This window comes from Nipponia nippon, unplaced genomic scaffold (genome assembly GCF_047370975.1).
Source record: "Nipponia nippon isolate SJK-2023a ecotype South Korea unplaced genomic scaffold, ASM4737097v1 scaffold_3, whole genome shotgun sequence".
NCBI classification, from domain to species: domain Eukaryota; kingdom Metazoa; phylum Chordata; class Aves; order Pelecaniformes; family Threskiornithidae; genus Nipponia; species Nipponia nippon.
In genome coordinates, this window is record NW_028262347.1 from 28,284,355 (window position 1) to 28,306,964 (window position 22,610).

At 40.0% G+C, this 22,610-nt stretch overlaps 1 protein-coding gene across 5 annotated transcripts in view; it reads right to left on the bottom strand.

Annotated features, from left to right (window-relative positions):
• The window catches only part of MET (MET proto-oncogene, receptor tyrosine kinase), a 137,351-nt gene that overhangs the window by 51,059 nt on the left and 63,682 nt on the right, over positions 1–22,610 (bottom strand). For all 5 annotated transcript variants that reach the window (XM_087764060.1, XM_087764061.1, XM_087764062.1 and 2 more), the window contains 2 exons: positions 19,831–21,045; positions 5,258–5,449 (listed from right to left, as the gene is read on the bottom strand). In XM_087764060.1, the coding sequence (XP_087620186.1) occupies positions 5,258–5,449; positions 19,831–21,030 (1,392 nt within the window). In that variant the 5' untranslated portion in view covers positions 21,031–21,045. The remainder of the gene's footprint in view (positions 1–5,257; positions 5,450–19,830; positions 21,046–22,610) is intronic.

Genomic DNA, 22,610 nt, shown 5'->3' on the forward strand with positions numbered 1-22,610 from the left:
CACATAGGGGAGCTCCTCACTCCGCATGCAGCCCAGTGCTACCCCACTGTGCACTGAGTTTCACTGCTATAGTCGGAAGGATGAGATGGCCCTGCTGCCAAAATTGCATCTAAAGAGAGTGGTTGCCCCTAGTAGCTGTAAAACATACAGTGAAAACTTCTCTATCCTTCTCTTCCTCAAAGTCACCAATAAGCAGTGCATTTGCTTGGGCTTTACCTCGGCGAGGCCAGCTTCAAGCGTAGGGAGCATAGGCAGTATCCTGCTTCCAAACATAGCGTTACGCTAAAAACCAGCCTCTGCATACGTCAAAGGCATTGGTCTCTTGTTCATTATGTCCAGACCAAATGTGAGCTTTTCAGAATAAATCTTGTAAAACTTTCCCATATCCCACTCTCCCCAGAGCTATCAGAAAGATTTCCCCTTCCTGAAGAACTTTGCTCTTTTCTTCATCACTCAAAAGCCACTCTCTGAAATAATACCAAGCTCCAGGCAGAAAAAAAAAAAAAAAAAAATCACCTTGGAACTGAGCAAAACTAGAAGATACTTTATCTCAATATATTGTGGGTTTTTTTGTTTTTTTTTTTTTGACAAACTATAATTTCCCAAAATACTGGCTGGTAATGAACGTGTCTTTTCCAGTTGTGAGTCGTATTCTCAGCATAGCTCCTTTGGCTTGAGCAGAGTAAGGCTGCTTTGTACCAGCTGAAAATCTGATTCCCCAACTACAGCAGTGTGACTGGGTGCTGTTTTCTAATCAAATAACCACTGTGAAATACCTGATTCACTTTGCACCCAACAGCTGTACTTTTAGCCTGTGTTCCCAGTCACACTCTGAAAACAAGCACAATAAGAAAGGCCGAAACAGCTGCAACTTCTCAACAGAAAAAAAAGAAGGGGGGGAAAAAAAGCTTGTTGTCAGGCTCCAGCTTAGGAAGGAAGTAAAACCATTTTTCTTTTCCGTCTCATGCATGTCAGCTGTCTTAGAAAAATTATTACTGCTCTGTTTTGTAACAGAAACTCCACAATATTTGGTAAACTACAAACTCCAACCTATTCATGGCCAAATACAGATTTAACATTTCTGATGCAGCCAAAACATGCTCAGTATGTCAATGGGCTGCAATTACTCTCCAGGAGAGCTTTGGAATTCACCTCCTGGCCCCAATTATCCTCCTTAAAAGAACTCATGAATCTTCTGTATTTGGACCATCCAGATTGATTTGATTTTAGTTTTAGATTTTGGCTGAAAACAATAAACATTTAGTGAAGAAGGCTGTATTTCTTTTTCAGTATTAGTACTTTCCAGAGCTGTTTAAATGAATAATTCTATTTAATTGAACTAAAAGCACAAGCAGAAAACAACAGGTGACTGTTCCTTGGTTGGATAAAACATACCTGCTTTTGCATTCTGGATATTACTGGCTCCTCAGATGTCTTTTTTTTACAGCAAAATACAGGCTAAATTCTGAGTTGCATCATTAGCACAGTTTTGATGGGTAATGCTGTAAGTTTCAATGGAACCACTTGTAAAGATAGGAACTATTCAATGTGATACATCTCCAAATACATCAAAACTCCAGAATCAAGTAGCCATCATCTACAGAAGGAAAAACTTTGTTCTCAGAAACTACATGTTAAACCTTCTGTTGACTTTTGCAGCAATGCTGTGCTATAGTTGTGTGGTAAAGAGAGAAAAATGGATGGAGACGGAAACAGAGTCAGAGATGACGTGTCAGTAGGGAGGCAGAAAGTGATGAGCAGAATAAAGTGCAAAAGGAGATGAAAGACAGCAAGAAAAAGGAAAGAGAGAAAAGAAGGAGAAACAAATGGCTGGCTGCTGATCAAGTATTAGCAAGTATAATGGGAGAATATGAGAAACATTTTCAAACAAATTTCTTTCAAGTTGACTATCAGTAGCTTGCTGCTGCACCTACTGGCTTCCACAGAGCAGCCTTGGAGCTTCAATTCAATTTAGGTGGCATGATCACTATGTTTTAAACATTTTTTTCCCCACAAAATGTTTCATAACAATTAAAGGAAACCCTAAATTAATACAGCAAAAATGTGAATTAAATGTTCATTACTTTCACCAAGCTGTTTCATATTTCGGCACTTCAGGGTGCAGTCGTCAGAGACAGAGGTACTGTACTACTATTTCTTTTAATCTCATGGATGACTGCTAGTGCTGAAATTTATGTCACAAACTAAATTGTCTAAATATGGTAAGGTTTGGTATTTCAAAGAGGATACAAGATGAACGGGATTCACTGGAAGGGCTGAGCTGATTTTCTAATTTTAGAAACCTATATATGAATTTTTTTTTTTTGCTTTTAAATAGTTGGCATGAAAATATGTTCGCAAGATATTAATACAACATAACCAGTTCTAAAACGGGTTCCCTGATAGGTAGAATCTTTGTAACTAATTTTCTCTGAAAGCATACCTACCTCTGAAGGGATGTAGTCAACTCTGAATACCTACAAATTACAAGAGGATTGCACAGGAAAATTCAATATTTGCATGTACAAAGAGCTAAAAATACGAGTGCAAATGATTGTGCAAAAGTGAGGTGCATAATAAGTGAAAAACTGAGGATTCTCTGCAATATGTTCCAGTAGATTTGTGAATGAAACGAAAAAGAACATCATCACATTTCTTTGCTAAAAAATGGGGGGAAGTGTTTGGAGATATCTGTTTGATAAATTAAGTCATTGTTAGATTATCCTGATTTTTTTTTAACCCATTTTACTTCAGTAATGGTCGTTTAATAGCTCAATTTTTAATGATCTCCATCTCATTGCAGTTAATAGCTATATTTCCATAGAAACACTGCAAATCTGCTTTAGTTGGGCATTTGCTAATGAACAGGTTTGAAAGCACTTCCTAGATAACTATTAGTGAAAAAAAAAAGATTTAATATAAGTGAACATTAAATTCTGAAAAAAAGCTGTGTCTTCTGTATCCTACAGACCTAGTATCCCTTTCAAGAATGTTTAAAGGCAAAACAAATACTAACCTTTTTATTTGGAGGTAGCATCATTAAAGGTAGTCAGTATGCTTATTCTCCTGCTGGTTGCACCAAACCCTCAAAGAAAAAGCTCCTGCTTATTACAATATGAGCCCAATTCTGACTTCCCCCTGTAGCTCAAGCCAATCTAATTCAATGATGAGAATATTTCTGCTAATGGCAATGTGCAGTTTACACAATAGCCTTTCTTTTGATCCATAACTGAACCTAGAATGGGAAATGTATTCTGGAAATATTTTAATTGTTCCTTGAGCTGGGCAAACGTCTGAATGAAGTGTGTGGTGCAGGACTTGAATGAATAATTTAAAGAATGTTACAAATAAAAATAATGCTGCCTTGTGCTTTCCACCAAAGCTCCCTAAAAGCTTTGTGACAGCTCAGAAGAAATGCACCGAGTAAAGACAGTAGTTGTTATTAACTGTATTTTGTAGATAAGGAAATGGCTTCAGAAAGGTTAAACAAATCGCTCATGTTCGCTGTGTGACCCAGTATCTACATTTAAGAACAGAGCGTAGGTTGCTCCTGTGCTCAATGCGTCACTCTTAGCATTTGCCTTTCCTGCACTGAAGACAAAACTGCAGCTTAAAGTTACCAAGGTCATCGTGGGAAGTTCAGATAAAACTGGCAGGTTTGTCATTGAACATTTTGTTAAATTCCTATCTTTTAGGGGGAAAGAGAACCATAACTTTCCCCAGTTTTTCATCTGTCCTTTGTGGTAAATCACTTTGAACTCCCTCCCTGTAGAAGCATTACGGATTTTGCATTATGGGGCAGGTTCTGTGTCCAGTCTGTGCACAAGACAGAAGTGGAGGTATAGGGTTCCCTTTGTCCAAAAAGGGTGCCAGTAGTGGGTTAACAAATACTGGGGACAACATGTAACCCTACTTACTATATATACTTACTATAGAGAAGAAAGGGAAGGCTTGTTAGTTAATCTTATCTCATGACTTACACCACACAAAGATTTTTCTGAAAAGGTGCAAGTGCCCAAGTGTTTTCTAATGAAGGTTTTGGGAAATGGTAAAGCTGGAAGGGCACAGCAACTCATGATGGCAAATCTCATCAGGTTTCAGTTAATGATGGATGGGGAACAACTTTGACGACTTTCTGCAGCCTACAGAGCAAGAAGGGCCAAAGACTGCCAATACTTCAGGAAGCCCACTAGAAGACAAATAACACTGGCAGAGTAAAAGGACACAGGTCCTTGGGTGCAAGAGGGATCCAGGCTGAGATGCACATCCAGGCTGGACCCTGTGGCAGCTGGAGAAGCCAAACTCTCCAAGGTGGTCACTGCAGGACAACAGTGCTTGAAATACCATGGGTGAATAGAGGAAGCCCTTGGTGCTTTCAAAGTATTTTGTCTTCTGATGTTTAATTTTGACTGCCAAGTTTTTAAAAGATTGTTGGCCCTATGGGTTAGATTTATTTCATTAGTCACCTATAAAGAAGTCATGTACTGTAATGGGAGACAGACTTCTCAGGAGGGTGATCGACCACTTATTATGGAAAACCTGCTTTACGACAGGAAGAATTGCTGTCCAAAAGAACCGAGTGAGAAGAGAGTGAGCAAGAGCCCGAAAATCTAAGAGGCACTGAGAGAGACTTGAAAGTAGGTGGTGGAGGAGCTAATCTCAATTCTAGAGCTGTGAGTCATAGGCTATGGGTACACTAGCAAGTAATTTGGTGCCAGAGGAGTACATCAGTATATAGAAACAACTAATGCCAAGGCTCCTGCTTTTACACTACAAACTGTCTTGGCATTTTACTTTGAACTAGGTTTAATCTGATCCTCTAGACCAAATGACCATACGAAGCATATATCTGAAGCTGTTTGAAGAATCAATCAGTGTTTTGGACCTTTCTGCCCCAGCTGGGGTTGGAGCATATTTGAAGTGTATCCAAGACAGAGCTTTCAGTTTAGTTTCCTTTGAAAGAAATCTAGTTTGTACGGACCAAAACTGCTCTGTGAACTGAACCAGCAGGACTAAGTGGAGATCATGGTGGAATCTGCTCCAAAACCATTTCTCCAAACCACAAAGCCCATGTAAACACTTAAACTGCTGAATGCTCTATTAGGCACTTTGTTTATATTCCAGAGGCTCTATTTTACTCAGCAATTTCAATTTTCTAATGCTCTGTTAAACTGGGATAATACTGTTCCTCACTTTTCACCATCCTGCTAAACTCCAGTAGGTTTTTTTATTGTGAAGGTGTCATAGTAATATTTACCTGCATGAAGCGGCCCTCTGAAGTTCCCAGATTAGCAACGGTAAGGTTCCCTTTGGTGAAGACAGATATTGAAGTTAACAGGACACTGTTGAATTGGCCCATGAACAAGTCAACCCTCTGCAAAGGAGTCGTAACTTCTAAGCGATATTCATCATCTTGTGCTCTGCAGTATGAAGCATTTCTTGAAAAAGCCTGTTAGAAAATGAAGTACAGATGAATACTGTCTTTACGAGTAGGAATAGATCTTTGTCAGAGTGAAGTCATTTAGCACAAATGCATTTGACCAGAAGTATTTTAAAATGTTTCAAACTTAATTGCTTCATCAGTTATGATGTTCCATGAGGAAGGCAACGACTTCTTAATGTTATGGGAATGATTCTTTTAACTTTTTTTTATCCTGTCTGTTGGGAATAAGACATAGGGTCTTTATTTAACCAGATGATACGTGTATAAGCACATATATCAAGGTATCCTTTCTCTTAGTGACTTCCGTAATGCTGGTTCTCCAAGTGTCTCAGAATTCCTTGACTGCAGAGCCTGGCCAGCGACACACCTGCTTCTAAAACAGTGATTCCTAGAAAATGATTGTCTAAAAACACCGCAATTTTTTTAACCTTTTTTTTTTGCATTAAAATAACAATTTTCAGTATTCTTCTCTTTCTATTCTCTTTTCAACACCTTTTCCAGTGATAAGAGAGAAAAGGGGAGAAAAAGACGGAGAAAGAGAAAAGGGAGATAAGCCAGGAAAAATATGTTTCTGATTGTATATCTAAATGAAACCATGGGAAAGCCAGCTTTTTATAATTACTTAGGCTATTGTATTGATCTTCTATGGATCATGCACTATTTTGTCCAATCTCTATATGTCTTGAGTGTATTATAATAGTTGCTGCATTTGCAGATTTTCTCTTTCAGTTTGGGAATAGAGATTACATGTTTTTAATTTTCATTGGAAAAATTCTTGAACAATACACTTGAAGTTATCTCCAGAGAAGAATATAACCTACTGTCCCGACAATTCAATAGTAATCTATTAACTGATAATTCCATTACTATTGATACTACATCATCTGTTTTGGCGAGATCGTACAGATAATAACTAGGAACCCCCTAAAGGATCTCTAACCAGTTTAAATTTGGAAGTCATCTAGCATGTTCCCCCTGTGACATACTTTATGAATAAACATGCAGAGAGATTATAAAGGATCTAATGGTGGTTCCTCTGTTGAAATCAATAGAGCTTCGTTTTTCCTAAATTTTTTATTGATTTGTTGTTGTTACAACTAAATCTTTCCACTAGTCTTTCCACTAAATTCAATAGATCTGGATCATACCCTTAAAGAACAAGTAGGAGTAAAATTTTATTTTCTTACACTCTTGATTCATACTGTTTTCCTTCTACTACCTATAATCAAAGTACTATGAGAAAGCAAGCAATGAACAAGAATTTCTTGCTGGCTTAACTCTGGCAAATTCTGGAGAAAAACCAAGACATTGAAAATGCTATTAACAAAACGTTCAACCTAATAGCTCAGTCCTTTGCTGTTGAATTGTAACGTTTCTGAACTGTGCACAGCAACAGCACTGGCGGGTGAAGTTTTCTATGATCCCTAGGAGCTGCAGTCAGCTGGGGTGCCAGCTTTTCTCCGGTGCACTGTCAATTTACTGTATCATTTAGGCAAAAACCTGCATTAAGACCAAACCAGAGCAACTGAAATCTCTGTGCACTGCCTAATGATACAGAAAGAAGGCTTCCAGATTAGATCTGATAGAGCAGTGACTTAACTGTTTGGTTATCCACACGCTGAAGTGGTTAGTTTTGGTATTAACTGTTAAAGTATGGTGTGTTTTGCTCAGCAGGAACTGAACTAATACTTTGCACTAGGCACACTGAACATTCATTGAATATACTTTAAGTATTTTTGAGTGATCAACAAGGGACAAATTTAGCTTTTCTTTACTTTGGCCACCAAACAAGCTAAAAGCTTTATTCTTTTGCATTCATATCCTATCCAGTCTAAAAGTATTTCTGAAACATCTGTGCAAAGATTACTCATACAATGAGTATGAATAGTTCAAGTGCAGAAAGATGTACAGTTTTCATGCTTTTTGAAATAAGGCAGATTTCTGAGTTTACCCTCCCCCAACTTGGGATCTCTGCTCTTTGCTGTAACTCCTTTTTTGCCATGAGCAAACGACTCTGGGGAGAGACGTTTCTATGCTAACCTTAAAAAGGTACTTCCTCCTATGTAGTCATCTTAACACAATTTGAACATCCTGACACACCTCAGGAAACCCTGTTCAAGCTCTTTTTAACAAGTGGCTAGATTTTCCCGCTTGTCCCAGCACCTTTCCTAGCTTCCCCGAAGTCAGTTCAGCCACAAAGTCAGCTCAGCCTTCCTCAGAGATGTCGTAATTTTGGGTATCTGCCCAAGAACCTGCAGACCGTTCCACATATGGCGCTCTCAAAACCTGGCGCTTCATGGATTAACCATAATGTAAGATTAGCTGTTTAAGAAATAGGAAGGCTTTGATCTTTGAGTAGAAATGCAGAGATTAAAAGGCTACTTAGAAAACTAAAGGAAGATTGATAACACAGAAAACTTCAGCAAAGAAGCTGCTTTAAATTAACTCTTTGAAGCCTGAATCTCTCCCTCCCTCCCTCTCTCTCAGCATACACATAAGTATCCATTTGGCTGTCAATGTGGAAAAATAACTGATGTCAGATGATGCACTCTGCATATTATGCCAAGTTCCAGTGACAAATCACACAACTATTGAAATGGACGATTAGAGAGCGGGTAAGTGCTTGGGTTGGGCTATATCGCTTCTATTGTAGGACGAGAGAGAGGTGCCAACTGCGGGTGTGATTCACAGCAAGGGCTTTGTGAAGCTGCTGTAGGTGTGCACTGGAATGCAATGAGGTGTGGGCAAGCCCTGCCTTTCGGCCATGTCCAGAAGGGTAGGAGATAACCAACGCTATCTTGTTTGTTCATAAGGGAAGTTGTAGTGTTTCAGAATTTACCCTGGATTCGGTCCACAGAAGATGAACGCGCCAAAAAAGTCTCTCGACATCACTGAGCTGGGCTATCAGGAGCTGTCGCTGTTTGGCAGTTAACTGATGATTTATATATCACATTCAGTGAGCATAAAAATAATATTTTGGACAGAGCTGCACATTTGAAGTCAAAAGTGCAAAGCGGGGAGGAAATTTTAAAGCCACTAATTAAAATCTCAAAAAAAGACTCAGTTAGGTCAGTGTCAGAACCAATCATATAGTCTAGTCTCTAGTCTGAATAGCTAGATTCAGGAAAAAAAAAAAAATCAAAATTTTAACTGAAGACTTTTTGGGAGCTTTTCTACTATTTGCAGCAGCTGCAGTTTGGAGAAACACTCCTCCAGGCTCATCCTTCTAGAGCTGACCAAAACCTGTTCTTCATAGTTAAGTGCAGTGCTCAATTAGAAAATGATATTATGTGTAATGTCTTGATATTACACTTAATGTCTTGAATAAACTAGAAATTAATGACTTAATCACTGCAGAACATCTAATACTGTCTTGTGAGCGATTTGGAGGAAATCATTAAAATTAAAATTTAATTTGACAAATTGGAGAAATGGTCTGAAACTAACTAGGTAAAATTTCCTAGTGTCAATTGTAAAATACTACAGTTATGAAGGCGAACTCAAATGAAAGTAGGAATAAGCAGGAGTCTTATTTCCTGCTGGTTTGTTTATACGACTTTTAACTTGTTGGCTGTCAGGAATCAAATTCCTAAGTATGAACTTTTGTTTTCTGCTATGGAGCCTGGGAGTCTCCCTCAAGAGAAGTGGGCACCCACAAACGCCAACAACATTTCTCCTTTGAGCATTTCTGTGGCACAACATGGAGCAGGAGGAAATGAGCTACTGCTAAATGAGCTGGATCCTGATATCTGGAAATGGCAAAAATCCTTTTCCAAAGAAACTGCTGCAGAGTGAATGAATAGATGATTCTACATAACAAATTGATTCCCACGCCAATTAAAAACAGAGACGGTGTATGAGTTGCTTATCTCTTCTGTTGTGGAGGTCAGTGAATTAAGATGAGTAATAAAACTGCCATTTTCAGGAGTGTGTCCTACTGGAATCAAGCACATAATGATGAAGAATTTACGTGAACAGCAGACTCTGAACAGGAAGAGTAACTGTGAGGAGCACAAAAGAACCTGACCAGATTTTCCTCTCTAAATTTTCTCGTGTATTTTTAGCCAACGCTGTTTTGCTGTTCTGTACTACGTTTGAATTTTCTGGGTAGTTTGCAGTATTTCTTTTCAGGTGACAAGTGCATTTGATCACTGCTTCTCTCCATGTGAAATACAAGAAGTGAAATTCTGGCCCCAGTAACTCTGTGAAGCCAGGGTGCTGCCTGAAGAGGATGAGTGACTTGATCAGCACCATGTTGGAGGTCTGTTAGAGGGCTGGAGTTAGAACCTGTATTGTCTGTTTCCCAGTCCATGTAAATAAAAGTGAAGGACATTATAAATTTGGCCTGTCTATCATTGTTATCTTGAAAGGAATTACTCCTTACATTTCATAAACCTCATATATCTTCCCAGCTGTCACATACCGGTCTTTTTAATTCTGGACTCAGTTAGAGATGACTACTAAGATCCATGTACTTACAGCTCTTTGACAAAATGGGGAGGCAAAAGAAATAACCAGGACAAACTTTCTGCCTTCTGGCACATTTACAGACTCTGTTCACTTCATGCCTTCTTCTGTCAGTTCCCTTGGCAAAGGGACTGTCTCCTTTCTCCTCTCCCACGTGGTTCCATGCCATAGCTGGTCAGAGTCAATAAAGTGTAATGGAGAAGAGGAGAAATATATAAATAGCTTTCTATTATGCTATCACAAAGGAATATTTTTTTCCTCTGCAATTTGCAAGACAGAAAGTTTGTGAAATGGACAAAATTTTACTACTAGCTATTCTAAAAAGTCATAGTCATATTTATTGTTCTCACTATACATAACTGTCACAGGGTGTCTGAATTCTTCACAGTTATGAGCACATTCAAGGATGATACATGGAAAAAATATGGACACATTTATTTTTTGGAAGTAACTGACCAGAAAAGAATCTCTTGTGAACAAACTCCAGCACTGTCCAACAGGCAGAAGAGAAGCCAGCCAGAATTGAGGAACATGAGAAACAGAAATTCTTTGGATGTAGCATGTTGGCTTTTGCCAACATGATCAACTGCAAGTCCACAGTGAGACTCCTCACCCGCTGGGTCAGCATAACTGCACTGTGAGCTCCCAAAACTTGCTGCTGCATTTCCAAGAGAAGCAATTGTGGGAAACTACACAGGAACGGCCACACATCAGTACTACTCATAGGTACTGTTCAATAGCAGGCCAAATGCACCATGTTCCTTATTGGCACCAAGATTGCATTACATTCATATTGTCCCATTTCACTTCCTTTATCAAATATTATCAATTAAGAGATTGAGTCTTTCGTATTGAACTATTGCACAGATTCGTACCGATAGGGTCAGTAAGTCCTCAGAAAGAAGTATCCCAAATGGATGAATCAGCTATTATTTGCCATAGAGACCACACGGAAGCTAGGTGAGAGCAGTCTGCTGGGGATACGCAGTGTGCACCCCACCTGCTGCTCTCACAGCACAGAAAGACAGCTAATTTCCATGTTAATGTGGCCATGATAGCTACTAGGTATGCCGAATTTCTCTTTCTTCTTCAAGCCCTGTTTTGTCAAACACCTAACTCGTTCTTCCCAAGAACTCCATGTTCTTGGGAAGAAGTGGAACACAAATCACTCAGAAGTCACATCACAAGAGAAAAGTATTTGAAAATACAGTATTCAAAATGCTATGTGCTTTGTAAAACAGATTTCTGCACAGTAGCACCAGGCACTGTTACTGAGCACTTCTTGTAATCCTAAGGAAGGGAAAAAAATAATAAATGGAACAGCTCAATTTTGCCAGCGGACACAAATTTGTGTGCTAAACAACTGCCATAGAAGCAGATCCACCGTGATTCTGGTTTCTTCTTGACCAGTGAAAGACTCCTCGAGGGTGTAGGTGCTGTGAACTCAGTCCAGCCTTCACGGAGAACTGAACACGCCCGGGGCAGGGGACTGCGTTCTCCTGTTTCTAAGAACTTCTGCTGAGGCACTGAAGCTTTACTCTAAAAGGTAAAAGAGTTTTTTCCTCTTTTTGTTTTAAACAAGGGATTGTTTCCCTCTTCTTCCTTCCTCCTCTTCCCAAAACTCCTCATGTATCTGAAAGCAATTTAAAGATTTTTTTTATAGAATACAGGAAAAGTATGTTCCCTTTCTGAGAATAAACTTTTCAAATCTCAACTCTGAAGTAGGAGACTTGAAAAAGCAAGCAACTGGAAACAGTCCTTTAAGAGGGAAACAAGCAAGCAATCCTAACTACACAGCGGCCACTACTATGTGTTGCCACTGCCTGGAGATGGTCGGAGTTACACAGGAAACAAACCCTTCAAAATACTACATGTTGCAAAATAAGGAATAATTTAGACGGAATTACTGACGGATTAACTACCTTTAAGCTACACTTTCAACTTCAAGGACTTGATCAAGAACTCACTGAAGTCAATGGAAAGATTACACAAATTTTTATGACCCCTAGAGAACGAGAAATTTTTTAAAGAACTCCACTGATGTAAAATTTTACATAGTACTGTCCCACTAGCTCTTAATACTTGTTGCTTCGGTCTACTTCACTGCTAAAATAAGAGCGGGGAAGGAAGCTGCTGTACTGGTGCTCCACTTAAGGTAATAGGTAAAAAGACATCCATGTTAAATGTAATTAGTTAATACAAATTAAGATGACTACATGTTCTATTGTCAAGATCATTCAAAGAGTTATTTGCTTTTGTCATTGAACAGTGCTGCATTAGTTCTCATAATCTGGTTAGTGCATTAGCACTAAGTAAATCCTATTGATTCAGCAGATAAAATGGACCTAAGTAATCTTTGTATTTTGCTGATTTCCCTTATATTAATTTAACATTTAACTCAGTATACAGATTATCATGGAGAGGTGTTGACTAATTACATCTTTTGAAGAAATGAAATAATGCATTGGAGATGCTGTGTTGATAAAAACAGTTTTGCTGTACATTCGTAGTGTACATCAGGTGCATTTTTCATAGAAGTCCTTATTTACATGGAAGCTGTGATGAAAAAGAAAAGCTGTGAATTCCAAGTAGACCAGTTATCCTAAGATAATGCTGAGTGTGGAGACTCTTATTCCAAGATAACATTGCACAACAACTGCATGTCTAGCCAAAACAGTGGTGCAAGAGATGTGTGGGATAGAAAGGAGTCCAGAAAGTAGGAGAAAATCATGCAATTTGCCCTCATTTCCACAGGCTGTATATAAAAGCAGGGTAACATCTGCCTTAAGAAAATGAAGTTCTCATTATCCTTTCCCCCACGATCATTCCTCCTCTAACATTTCATTGTTTTCACCCACACCACAGATAGTGCACGTAATATTTCTTTGTGACCTACACTTGCTTTCTGAACCATTTATGCCATGGATCTTCTTCCTTAGCAGTATCTTTTTTTTTTATTTACTGTGGGATTTGATTCTGGTTTTACTTGTATGTTTGGAAAGGAGGAGTAATTCCACTCTGATGCAAAAGCTGTCTGAGATCAGAAACCCACATGCCACATAGAAAGTTCGAGTAATGCAACACTCTCCTGGATAATAATTACCTACTGTTGCTTTAGTGAGCAATAATGATGGCAGTATGTGGTCCTGAGTCAGATCAAGTAGAGTAAGTAGAGAAACTGCTGAGGTAAGGTTGGTGCTGAGTGAGCTGAAAGGCAGATGTCTGCTTTGTCAGGATTTATGTGTCTCTCCATCGTTTGGCAGCAGAACCTGAGGAAAATTCATTGCTTACTTAATGTCTCAACTACCTACCAAAGCCAGGTGGGATGAATCCAGGACTTAGATCTGCATGCAGTGCACTGCAGAATCAGCTTCTCTTTCTCTGGAACATGGAATTGTTTATAAAGAAATCCAAGCAGCTTTTTCAGGAGGGGCTGACACAGTCCCATTGCAGAATAGCCATCAGCAGACTAGACAGGAACTTAATCTGGGGCAAAGGAGCCTTAGAATTTGGTCTGAACACAGGAAAAGAAGCTTAGTTCTGAATATTACACATGTCTAGTGAGTGTCCTTAATGCTGCATACTGGCTAGTCTACATTTTAGACATCTCTTCTTGTGGGACTGTAAAGGTTTTCAAATTTGCAAAGTTACAAAGGATAAGAAAATTATTCTGCATCCAGTTCTAGTCTTTAGTGTTATTCAAGGGCCTTCTGAAACTCCGAGACATAAAAAACACATGACCAGAGAATCTAGATATCCATGTTAAGAAAAAAAAAAAATTACTTTCTGCCTGAAATTATTTGTGTGCAACTCCAGAGAAAAGCAGCAGTCACTCTTCCACACTAATAACCCATAGGGAACCCTGCCTTCAGTGGAAGAATTTGATTAAAAAGTCTGGAAATGGAACATTATTAGTAACTCTGGCTGATAAAGCAGTGCCCTTTGCAGAAAATGGTAGTTTAATGGATACCACTTTTTCACAGAGAAATCCAGCTTTCATCGAGATGATGATAAAACACCAAGCAGCAGCACTGGGAGGCAGAGAAAGGCCTCTACCAGGAGATCAGAAGGAAACCCTCTGTAGTTTGCAGCACTCAGGGACTAACAGGTCAGCCTCCAGGCCCCATAGCTTCTGGGGCTCAGAAGAGTCTGCAAAGATATCTATCACTCAGGGCGGTGTGGTACTTTCCAAAGAAAGTCCCCAACCTGCCTTTTTCCTTGCCTTGCCTTTTCCTTGGCAACTCCCTTGGGACGGTGTCCACGTGGCCAGTCCCAGGGACCAAACAGCCCTTACCTCTATAGTTACACCTCTGCTGAATCTGGCCCAGCCTGAGATAACCATACCCATACCCATACCCAAACCTATGCTCATACTATACTCCCTACACACTCATACCCATATCTCTGCCTGTACCCGTACCCACACCCAGGCCTCCCTCATATGCAGCTTAACTGGAGTTCAGACTCTTCCTGCAATCCCTTAGGCCATGCTATTTGCCCCAGTCAGGTCTTGCATGGCCAGGTGGGTAGATGGCCATGTACCTAATGGTGGAGGGGAGCTGGGTGGTGAGCACACCCTGCCTTGCACTGTATTGTGCAGGGCACAACGGGGACCCTCGGGGTACCACCCGGGCTTTCAGTAGACAGGCAGTGAGCGCAGAACAGGAACGTGGAGGCAGCCTGTCACCTTACTACTGCAGTTTAAGCCTGTTTTAACGGGTGTCAGTGCACATTGCCCATCACCCAGTTCCTCTTCGCTTATTCTTCTGAGACATCAGAACCCATAGAGAAGCTCATACAAAATCTGTACGGATGGGAGCAGGCTTTGTGCCAGGCAGAGGGCTGTATGCCATGTGATATAGCATTACCAGAGGAATAAATCACTGAACCAATCCAACAGATTCTGGTGCCTGACTTTTAGGGAAAACATTCAAGCACATTCTACTTGCAATATAAAAAAAACATTTTCTCCATGCTGTGAGATTATCTAAATAAGCCACATCAACCCTTCCTAATCAGAGAGACATAGTGTTATTTTTAAACCCGCCAAAAATTTTAAGCCAAATGGTGTGGGATATTACGGTTACAGGGCCTCAAAAGAGTTATTTGTCTCTGTTTATTTTATTAAATATTCCTAGACATACCCTTAGGATGACAGATCAATAAGTGCCTTTGCGGTTTCCTGATAGAAGGCAGCAATTATTTTCTTCCATTACAATATAAGCATAACCCAATTTTACTCATCTATCATGTGTGTAATGGTAATAAAGAAGCATCAGCATGTGTTTATTTTACTGTCACTTTATCTTTTGTTTTGGTGATCTTCTGTTTTCATTTCACGTTCTTCCAACTGTTTGTGCCTTTCATTTGCAGGGAATGGTAACTAGTTTGTCTTGCTTTAGGACACTTGTTGGGAACATGGTGGCAAAAGCCTGTCTGTGGTTTCTCTTTTCCTGTAAGGTGAATGGATTACTTTAGGATTTCACCTGAACTTACCTATAGAAGAACCAAAACCACAGGAACTTTACAGTTTGAAATTTGGATTTAATTTTTAGAGGTGCTTTTCCATGGAAGTCATGGAATCACAGAATCGTTTAGGTTGGAAAAGACCCTTAAGATCACCGAGTCCAACCATTTACCCAGCACTACCAAGTCCACCACTAAACCATGTCCCTAAGCACTACATCTACCCGTCTTTTAAATACCTCCAGGGATGGGGACTCAACCACTTCCCTGGGCAGCCTGTTCCAGTGCCTGACCACCCTTTCAGTGAAGAAATTTTTCCTAATATCCAACCTAAACCTGCCCTGGTGCAACTTGAGGCCATTGACTGAAGTATCAGGAGAATTGAGCTCACAATTCTTTAGCACATCAGAGGTGCAGAAAGGTTAAACAAAGCCCATAAGATCATGATCTAACTAATGACAATTGAAATGTATAGTTCAGATTGTCAAGGCTAAACTCAACCCATCTTCCTCACTTGGCAAATCACCTTTAATCCATGATAGAGGTGCACACTACTGGACCATGTCTGCAAATGAAGTAAGCAGCATTTGTCTCCTCATCTAAGTACTCCTCTGCTTTGAGGAGTACCACACCAGGGCTGATCATGACTAACTGTGACCAAATAAACTCTGCTAAAAGCCTACATCCAGTTTTCTCTTCATTGTGGGTAAGGAGATTCCTCAACAGTGATTCAAAACCCCCCACACCAGCTACCTCTCAGATGTCCTTGTCCTGACCTGGGCGATAAAACCCCTTTACTGTGACCCCAAAGTCTTCTTTTAATCCAAAGCCAGTTCTGTTTCCTCCTTGCTCTCATTGAAGTGACAGCCAGCGCTTCGCTGAAGGAGATTATTAGCAAGTGCTACCTGGTCACAGCTCCACGGAGGTACGCCTGATATCAATCAGACGTGCCATCAGATTCACTTTTCCTAACCCTGACTTCAGTGAGTCCAGGTTTTGGCTTCTTATGTATTTCACTTAAACACAACTGGAAATGTTTTATTCTGATTTTATAAAGTTTTCCATGAGCACTGGAATAAGTGAAGCACAGTTGTGTCTGGATTTATATCTTGTGGTTGGTTGACTTTGCTGTCCAACTAAGCTCTGACGGAGACTTTTCCCATGGGTGAGCAATACCTGCTTTGGTCCCTGTGAGTCTTTCTGATGTTTATAAAGGGGCTTCTTGGACTTCATTGGTTTTCACAGCCTGAGCATATATTGGATCTGTCTCTGGATTCACACCTGGATTCACATCTTTAAGATTTCTGATTGTTGGGGTTGTCAGGACACCTAACAGAAAGACAGGCATACAATAGCATGACCACATAAACTTCATTCTTTTAGGAAACAAGGCTAAAAACTAACAAATTTTGTCAACCACATCAAGATGAGTTGAAGTTTGTTTTTTTTTAAATGCTGAAAATCTGAGAAGAACAAGTTGAGGAAGTGTTTTGGATGCTTTATTCGGGTTTATTTTGGTCTAATTCTACCTTTAGCAGCCTCAGACTAAACAGTCCCGAGGGACAGCCACTTAAAAAGATGGACTACCCAAAGTCCAGCAGAATTATGTACAATTGTCTTGTGGGACTTTTTTTGATAACATGAAATGGCCTTCATCAATCAGACCCTAACTGTAAATTATCAGATAGCACTCCCTTGCAAACATAGCTAAAGGCTCATTTTTCTTTTTAATGTTGAAGTTAGTGGTATACCATATTTACTGCTGTACTGTTTTCACTGTCCTATGACTTAATCTCACAGTGGTCAGTGCCTTTCACTTGCATCAGTGGTCTGTGGTTTCATTTTCTTAACATCAAAGAGAAAGATCATCTTGGCTACATTGCAAAAAGCAAGTTTTGAATTTTGCCAAAATAAACTGTGACAAACTCTTACAGTTTATAAAAGCTTTCTTTTAAGTTGAAGGTGACTTACAAAAAGGGAAAAATGGGTTATGCCCTCATGTACGTTTTTATAATGTACAAAAAAGGGCCTAAGAAGAGTTGAGGGGTCTGGGACTCTTTTTTTAATTATTATTTTATCTCCAGCAAAATCAAGGAAGACCAGATTTGACATTCCTGACACAAGCATAAGAAATACTGTGCTTTCCTTCTTCTGCCTGCTCCTTCCTTTCCTTCACCTTCCCACCTTGCAGGTCTATTTTACACACCTGAGAAAAAGAGGTGTACAAAGGATGCTTGGCAGATTCTTGCCAATCTTTTTGGCCAATTGAAACCTGAAAAAACTCACAGGACACTTTTTATTGGAGTCTTAATGAGCCCTCTGGAATAAAGCAAAGGAAATGGAATGGCAAAGCTTGACAGTCTTGATATTTCAGTGTTAAGCAAACAATCAGGACAAAAATTTCTGACTGCCTTTATGCCATTTAAAGGAACCACAAGAAATCACAGAAACATTTTTCCCTTTATCAATTTAATGTAGCAAAAATCAGAGTTCTGATGACATTTCTTGAAAACGGGCAACTATAATAAACTGTCTGCAGTATAAGACATTCAGTTCTGATATGCAAAGCAGCAGCAGACTCTGGAAAAGCTTTTGAAACAGGAGAGTACTTCCCAGCATGTGAAAAGTGGCAAATTATTCTGTCAATATTTTAATGGCATACTTTGTTATGAAAAGATCACCTTATGAAACGGACGTATAGGCAAGTACAGAATGAGATAAGTTAAAGGCCACGAGCTTTGACGACAGTAACTCACAAATAAAATACCCCAGGTATAAGGAAAAAAAGTACTTTCAGAGAACAATGTTCAATGTTAAAAATGAACTGAAAAATGGAAAAAAAAAAAAGGATATTAAGACCTGAAATGAAAAATTAGGACGGCAATAACACAGTGAAGAAAGATAAGAAGTTACTGTGCTGAATGTTTGCTAACTTGCTTTTAGCTCCTGAAAATTGCCTTTCCCCCAAAAAAAGGGAATAAAATGCTACGTCTGTTGTGGTTGCTGTATCAGCATCCACCGGCAATGCCTACATCTGTGTTGAACACCTGGAGCCTGCGATAAGCAGTCATTGCCCGAAAGCTGAGGCTGTTGTGATGAGACTGGGACGGACCCCACCCCTGAGCACATTCCCACTACTGGGGAGAAGCCACAGCAGCTCTGTAACAGATGCTTCTCCCCACACCACTCTGTCTCACCCCTGGCAGTGAAGAGCAGCCCTTTCATGCAAGAGGCTCCCCGCTCCAACGGGGCATGTGCCACTGCCCCGTGTCCTGATGTCATAGAATCATAGAATGGTTTGGGTTGGAAGGGACCTCCAAAGGTCATCCAGTTCCTGTGCTGGGCAGCTGTGCTGAGGAAGACCCTGGTGGTATAGGGGTGATGAAGGCCTGTGGTTCCCACTCTCACCAGGAGCCATCCCCACAACGGGGCATGATGGATCCCATCCAGCCCCAAATGCAGGTCGAGCTGTTGCTCCATCCTGACACAGGCCTCATCCCGGCTCACGAGGCTGAGCAGAGCCCCATCATAACAGCTCTTGCCCTGCCCTCTGGAAGAGGACAGTGTGCCACCTCTGAGCTCCAATTTTCTTATATTTGAGAACAGAAAGACCCCAGAGAGGACATTTAAGGCCCTGCTGCATAAGCAGGTACAACTGAAAGCTCTAATGTTTCACGTTTCAAAATAAATGTTAAAAGTACCCGATTCCCAGATTCTGTATTCCTTTATGAGAACTGACACTGGCACAGACACTGGCCAGAAGGGAAGAAATAACTTCTATGCTTCCTTCACATACAGTATTTCAAATGGTTGGAAAGCAGCAACTACCTGAACGTGTGGTGTACAGAGAGGCAACCCTCCCATCCCAGACTACCAGTATCCTCATTCAGATACACTTTTCACAGGCACTTCTTCATTAAGAAAACTGGTTTCAGTGGGACCGTTTATGTATCAAGCATGAGTAATTGTATTACAATCTGGCTCTTCATGGCATGTTCCAAACCAGCTCTTTCATTTTTTTCCAAGAAGGGCAGTGATTCAGCATTAACATAGTTTAAAATATGAGTGATATTTTCAGGGACTCCTCAGTGCATATGGATACTAAAGTTGATGAATACTTTTTTGAGACATTAAAATAAGTAACTGCCTAAATGTTCCATTTATCTCCATCACAGTCTCTCAAGAAAAACAATTACTTACAAATTAAACAAAAAAAAAGGATTTTTTCCCCAGTTCCACTAACACATTTTTAGCACCATAAGGACCTCAGTGATTTTCTTACTCAGTTTACAGGAACTAATCCTTACACAGATGAATCATCAGCAATGCTAAGTAATCTGAAATGATCAGGGACTTATATTTTGTAACTGAAACTGAGGGGATGGCTACCTGGCAATGAAGCAGGCAAAGAAAGAACGAGAGTCCCAAAATGTAACAAATTAATTGTCACTTACCCTATTCAAGCAGTATTTGCTCTCTTTCCCGTAAAAGTGCTGGAGACATTTCATATTCTGCTTGTCGACAATCTTGTTGAAGAACTCGTTGATGGTTCGCACGGAGACGGCGCAGACAGCAGATCTGTTGGTTGGTTCAGAAGAGTCTGGCTTGCTTTGTGCAAAAACGCCGTAGAGAATATCATCGTTCAACCCAAGGCCCATTTCATGGGCTAGAGCTGCACCTGGCTTGCTTACATAAGCAGCTTGCAAAATGTTGAATACCTCCTTTCGGATGGACCTCTTCCTCCGCTTTTCGGTGAAAATACACTCAAGAGGCATTTCCATGTAAGAACGCATCTCTGAGTCTAAAGTGCAGAAGCGGATAATTCTAGTGTGAAAAGCCTGGGAGTCGAGAGATTCTCTCTGGACAGTCAGAAAATAGACAAAGTGATCATTTTCAAAGGCATGGACATACCTAATGGGATACGAGTCACGGAACTGAGGGAGGATATCTATGTAAGACTGATCTGTGAGAAATTCAAAACCATCCTGTGTTTCTTTTAACCTTCTGACAGATATTGAATGCAGCACATGAGGAGGCTGAAATGTAGATGTCACAGTATTTCCCACAAAGAAGTTGACAAACCTGTCCTTTTCGGTCACCAAAACTTTGGTTCCTAAAGTGCTTACAACACAGTCAGGACAATTATCGGCTTCTCCGTCCACCCGGGGTGAATACATGCAGTGCACCTCGCTTTCGATGTCAGCAGGGTTGTCAGGGTGAATGATGTGACGGTAGCAGACGCCTCCGGACACACTACCACAGCTGATGAGCTGATCATCATAATAAGTTTCTAAGAGCAGTGCCATGTTGATATTATCCTTCCATACGCTGTTAGATAAATTGGCTTTATCTTTGCAGTCTTCGCATGGCGCGCAGTCAGGGTTCTCCAAAATGGGCCCGGTCTTGTACACAGAAATGTTCTGGAGAGTTTCATTTAGTACATAAATCTTGTTGACTGCTCCAATATAAACATGATGCTTGTATAAAACTACATTCTGAATCAGTGTTTCTGCAATGAAGTTAGGAAGATCGTATTTTACACTCAAATTCATCTCTGATTTTTTAGCTGCTTCTTTGCATTGTCCATGGCTCCGCGGCAGCAAGGCAAACAGGAATACGATAAACCCAGAAGGATATGCAGTAAAAGGCTTCATTGTCAGAGATTTAATCTGTCGAAATATATTTAAAGGAAAGAGTGGTTATATTTCATGTACTAAAACATCACTTTATCAGTTAACGGAAATCCGTTTCTAGGCTGCATGTACTAGCTGAACTATTTCAGTTTAAGAAGCGTTGTAACCTTGCCTAGTGTCATTAACAGTCTTGTGCTAGACACTGCTACGATTACTGTTCTTCGTGGGTACCCATTTCACTGCTTTCAGAAAATTCACAGAAGGATTTTCTTCTGATGAATTTTGCAAGACCCCTTGGTGTGTTGTACAGCAGCAGAAGAGAGATGACGACTTCTACACTGGCATTAAACCAGCTGACTGATACAGTTTAGAAGAAGATGGTGCACAAGTAGCTGAAAGCAAGTCTGCTCAGGACACAACTGCAGGCAAAGCAGTTGTAGCACTTCAGTGTGTGGATTTAAGATATTTGGCAAGTTCCTCAAGGGGCTGAGCTGGTTCTTAGCACAGCTGCTCGAAAATGAGAAATAGGAAAGACATGAAATAATGTGAAGATTTGAGCTGGAAGTGGGTTTCTCTTTTATTCTGTTGACATTTTTGAGTAACCAAGGAAAAGACTTTTCTCCACCAGACCAAAGGAAGAAACCCCTCTCTCTCTCCCTCCAGCTCCCCAAATCATTGTCTTTCATAAGGCTCCAGGTTAGAAAAAAGAATGATTTTTTCAGCCAGCTCTACTTCTTGGAACAGTGATTTTCCCTAGCGTTGACAAAGTTTTTGTAATATATTGTTAGAATATTTTATGCATCATGTGGTTCTTGGCATGTGCAAGTTTTATTTTAGGCCCTGTACCACAGCAGTAAGTCACTCTGGTGAACCTTTACAAGATACAGGCATATCACTGTATTGTAAACAAAGGGGTATCAAGTGACCTACAGCCATTAACTGATGAAATCAAAAAACCTAGCACTTTTCTTTTTTTTACGTCTCCACACAATTGTTTGATGTGGCTTGAAAAACCAAAGGCAGATGACTAGTGTGATATTTCACCCCCTCAGAAGATCAATTAAATGAACTGTGGTTATGAGCGTTTCGGTGCAGTGTCCATGCTATGCCCTGTCACACCAGACATTTTCTGTTAATGTCATGACACAGTTATTAGGCCAAATTTAGCTTCTTCATGGAGAAAACAATTATGCATTCTAGCAGCAATATGATCACGTATTTTGGGAAAATACTTATAGTTTGGCTATAGTTAAGCAATTGTTGCTAATAGAGAAATGCTTATGACCACTGAAAGGATTTTAAATAGACAACCTTGAAAATGACAAACTAATAATAGGAACCAGGAGCTCAGTATTGACTTTTTATTTCATTAAGACTTTACGCAAAATGGAAAGATGACTATAGACCAGAACTGTTTCAGCTGTGTATAAATTCAGTGTTTTCACTAGATTGGTTAAAACAATCCATCAATAATTCTCCTGCATTCCTTGTGACATTTTATTTCAGCATCTACTGAACCCTTTCTGTGGCTTACCTCATTAATTACACAAAATAATAGGTTTTGGAAACAAAGAATTGTTCTCCTTCCCTGCTACCTGATA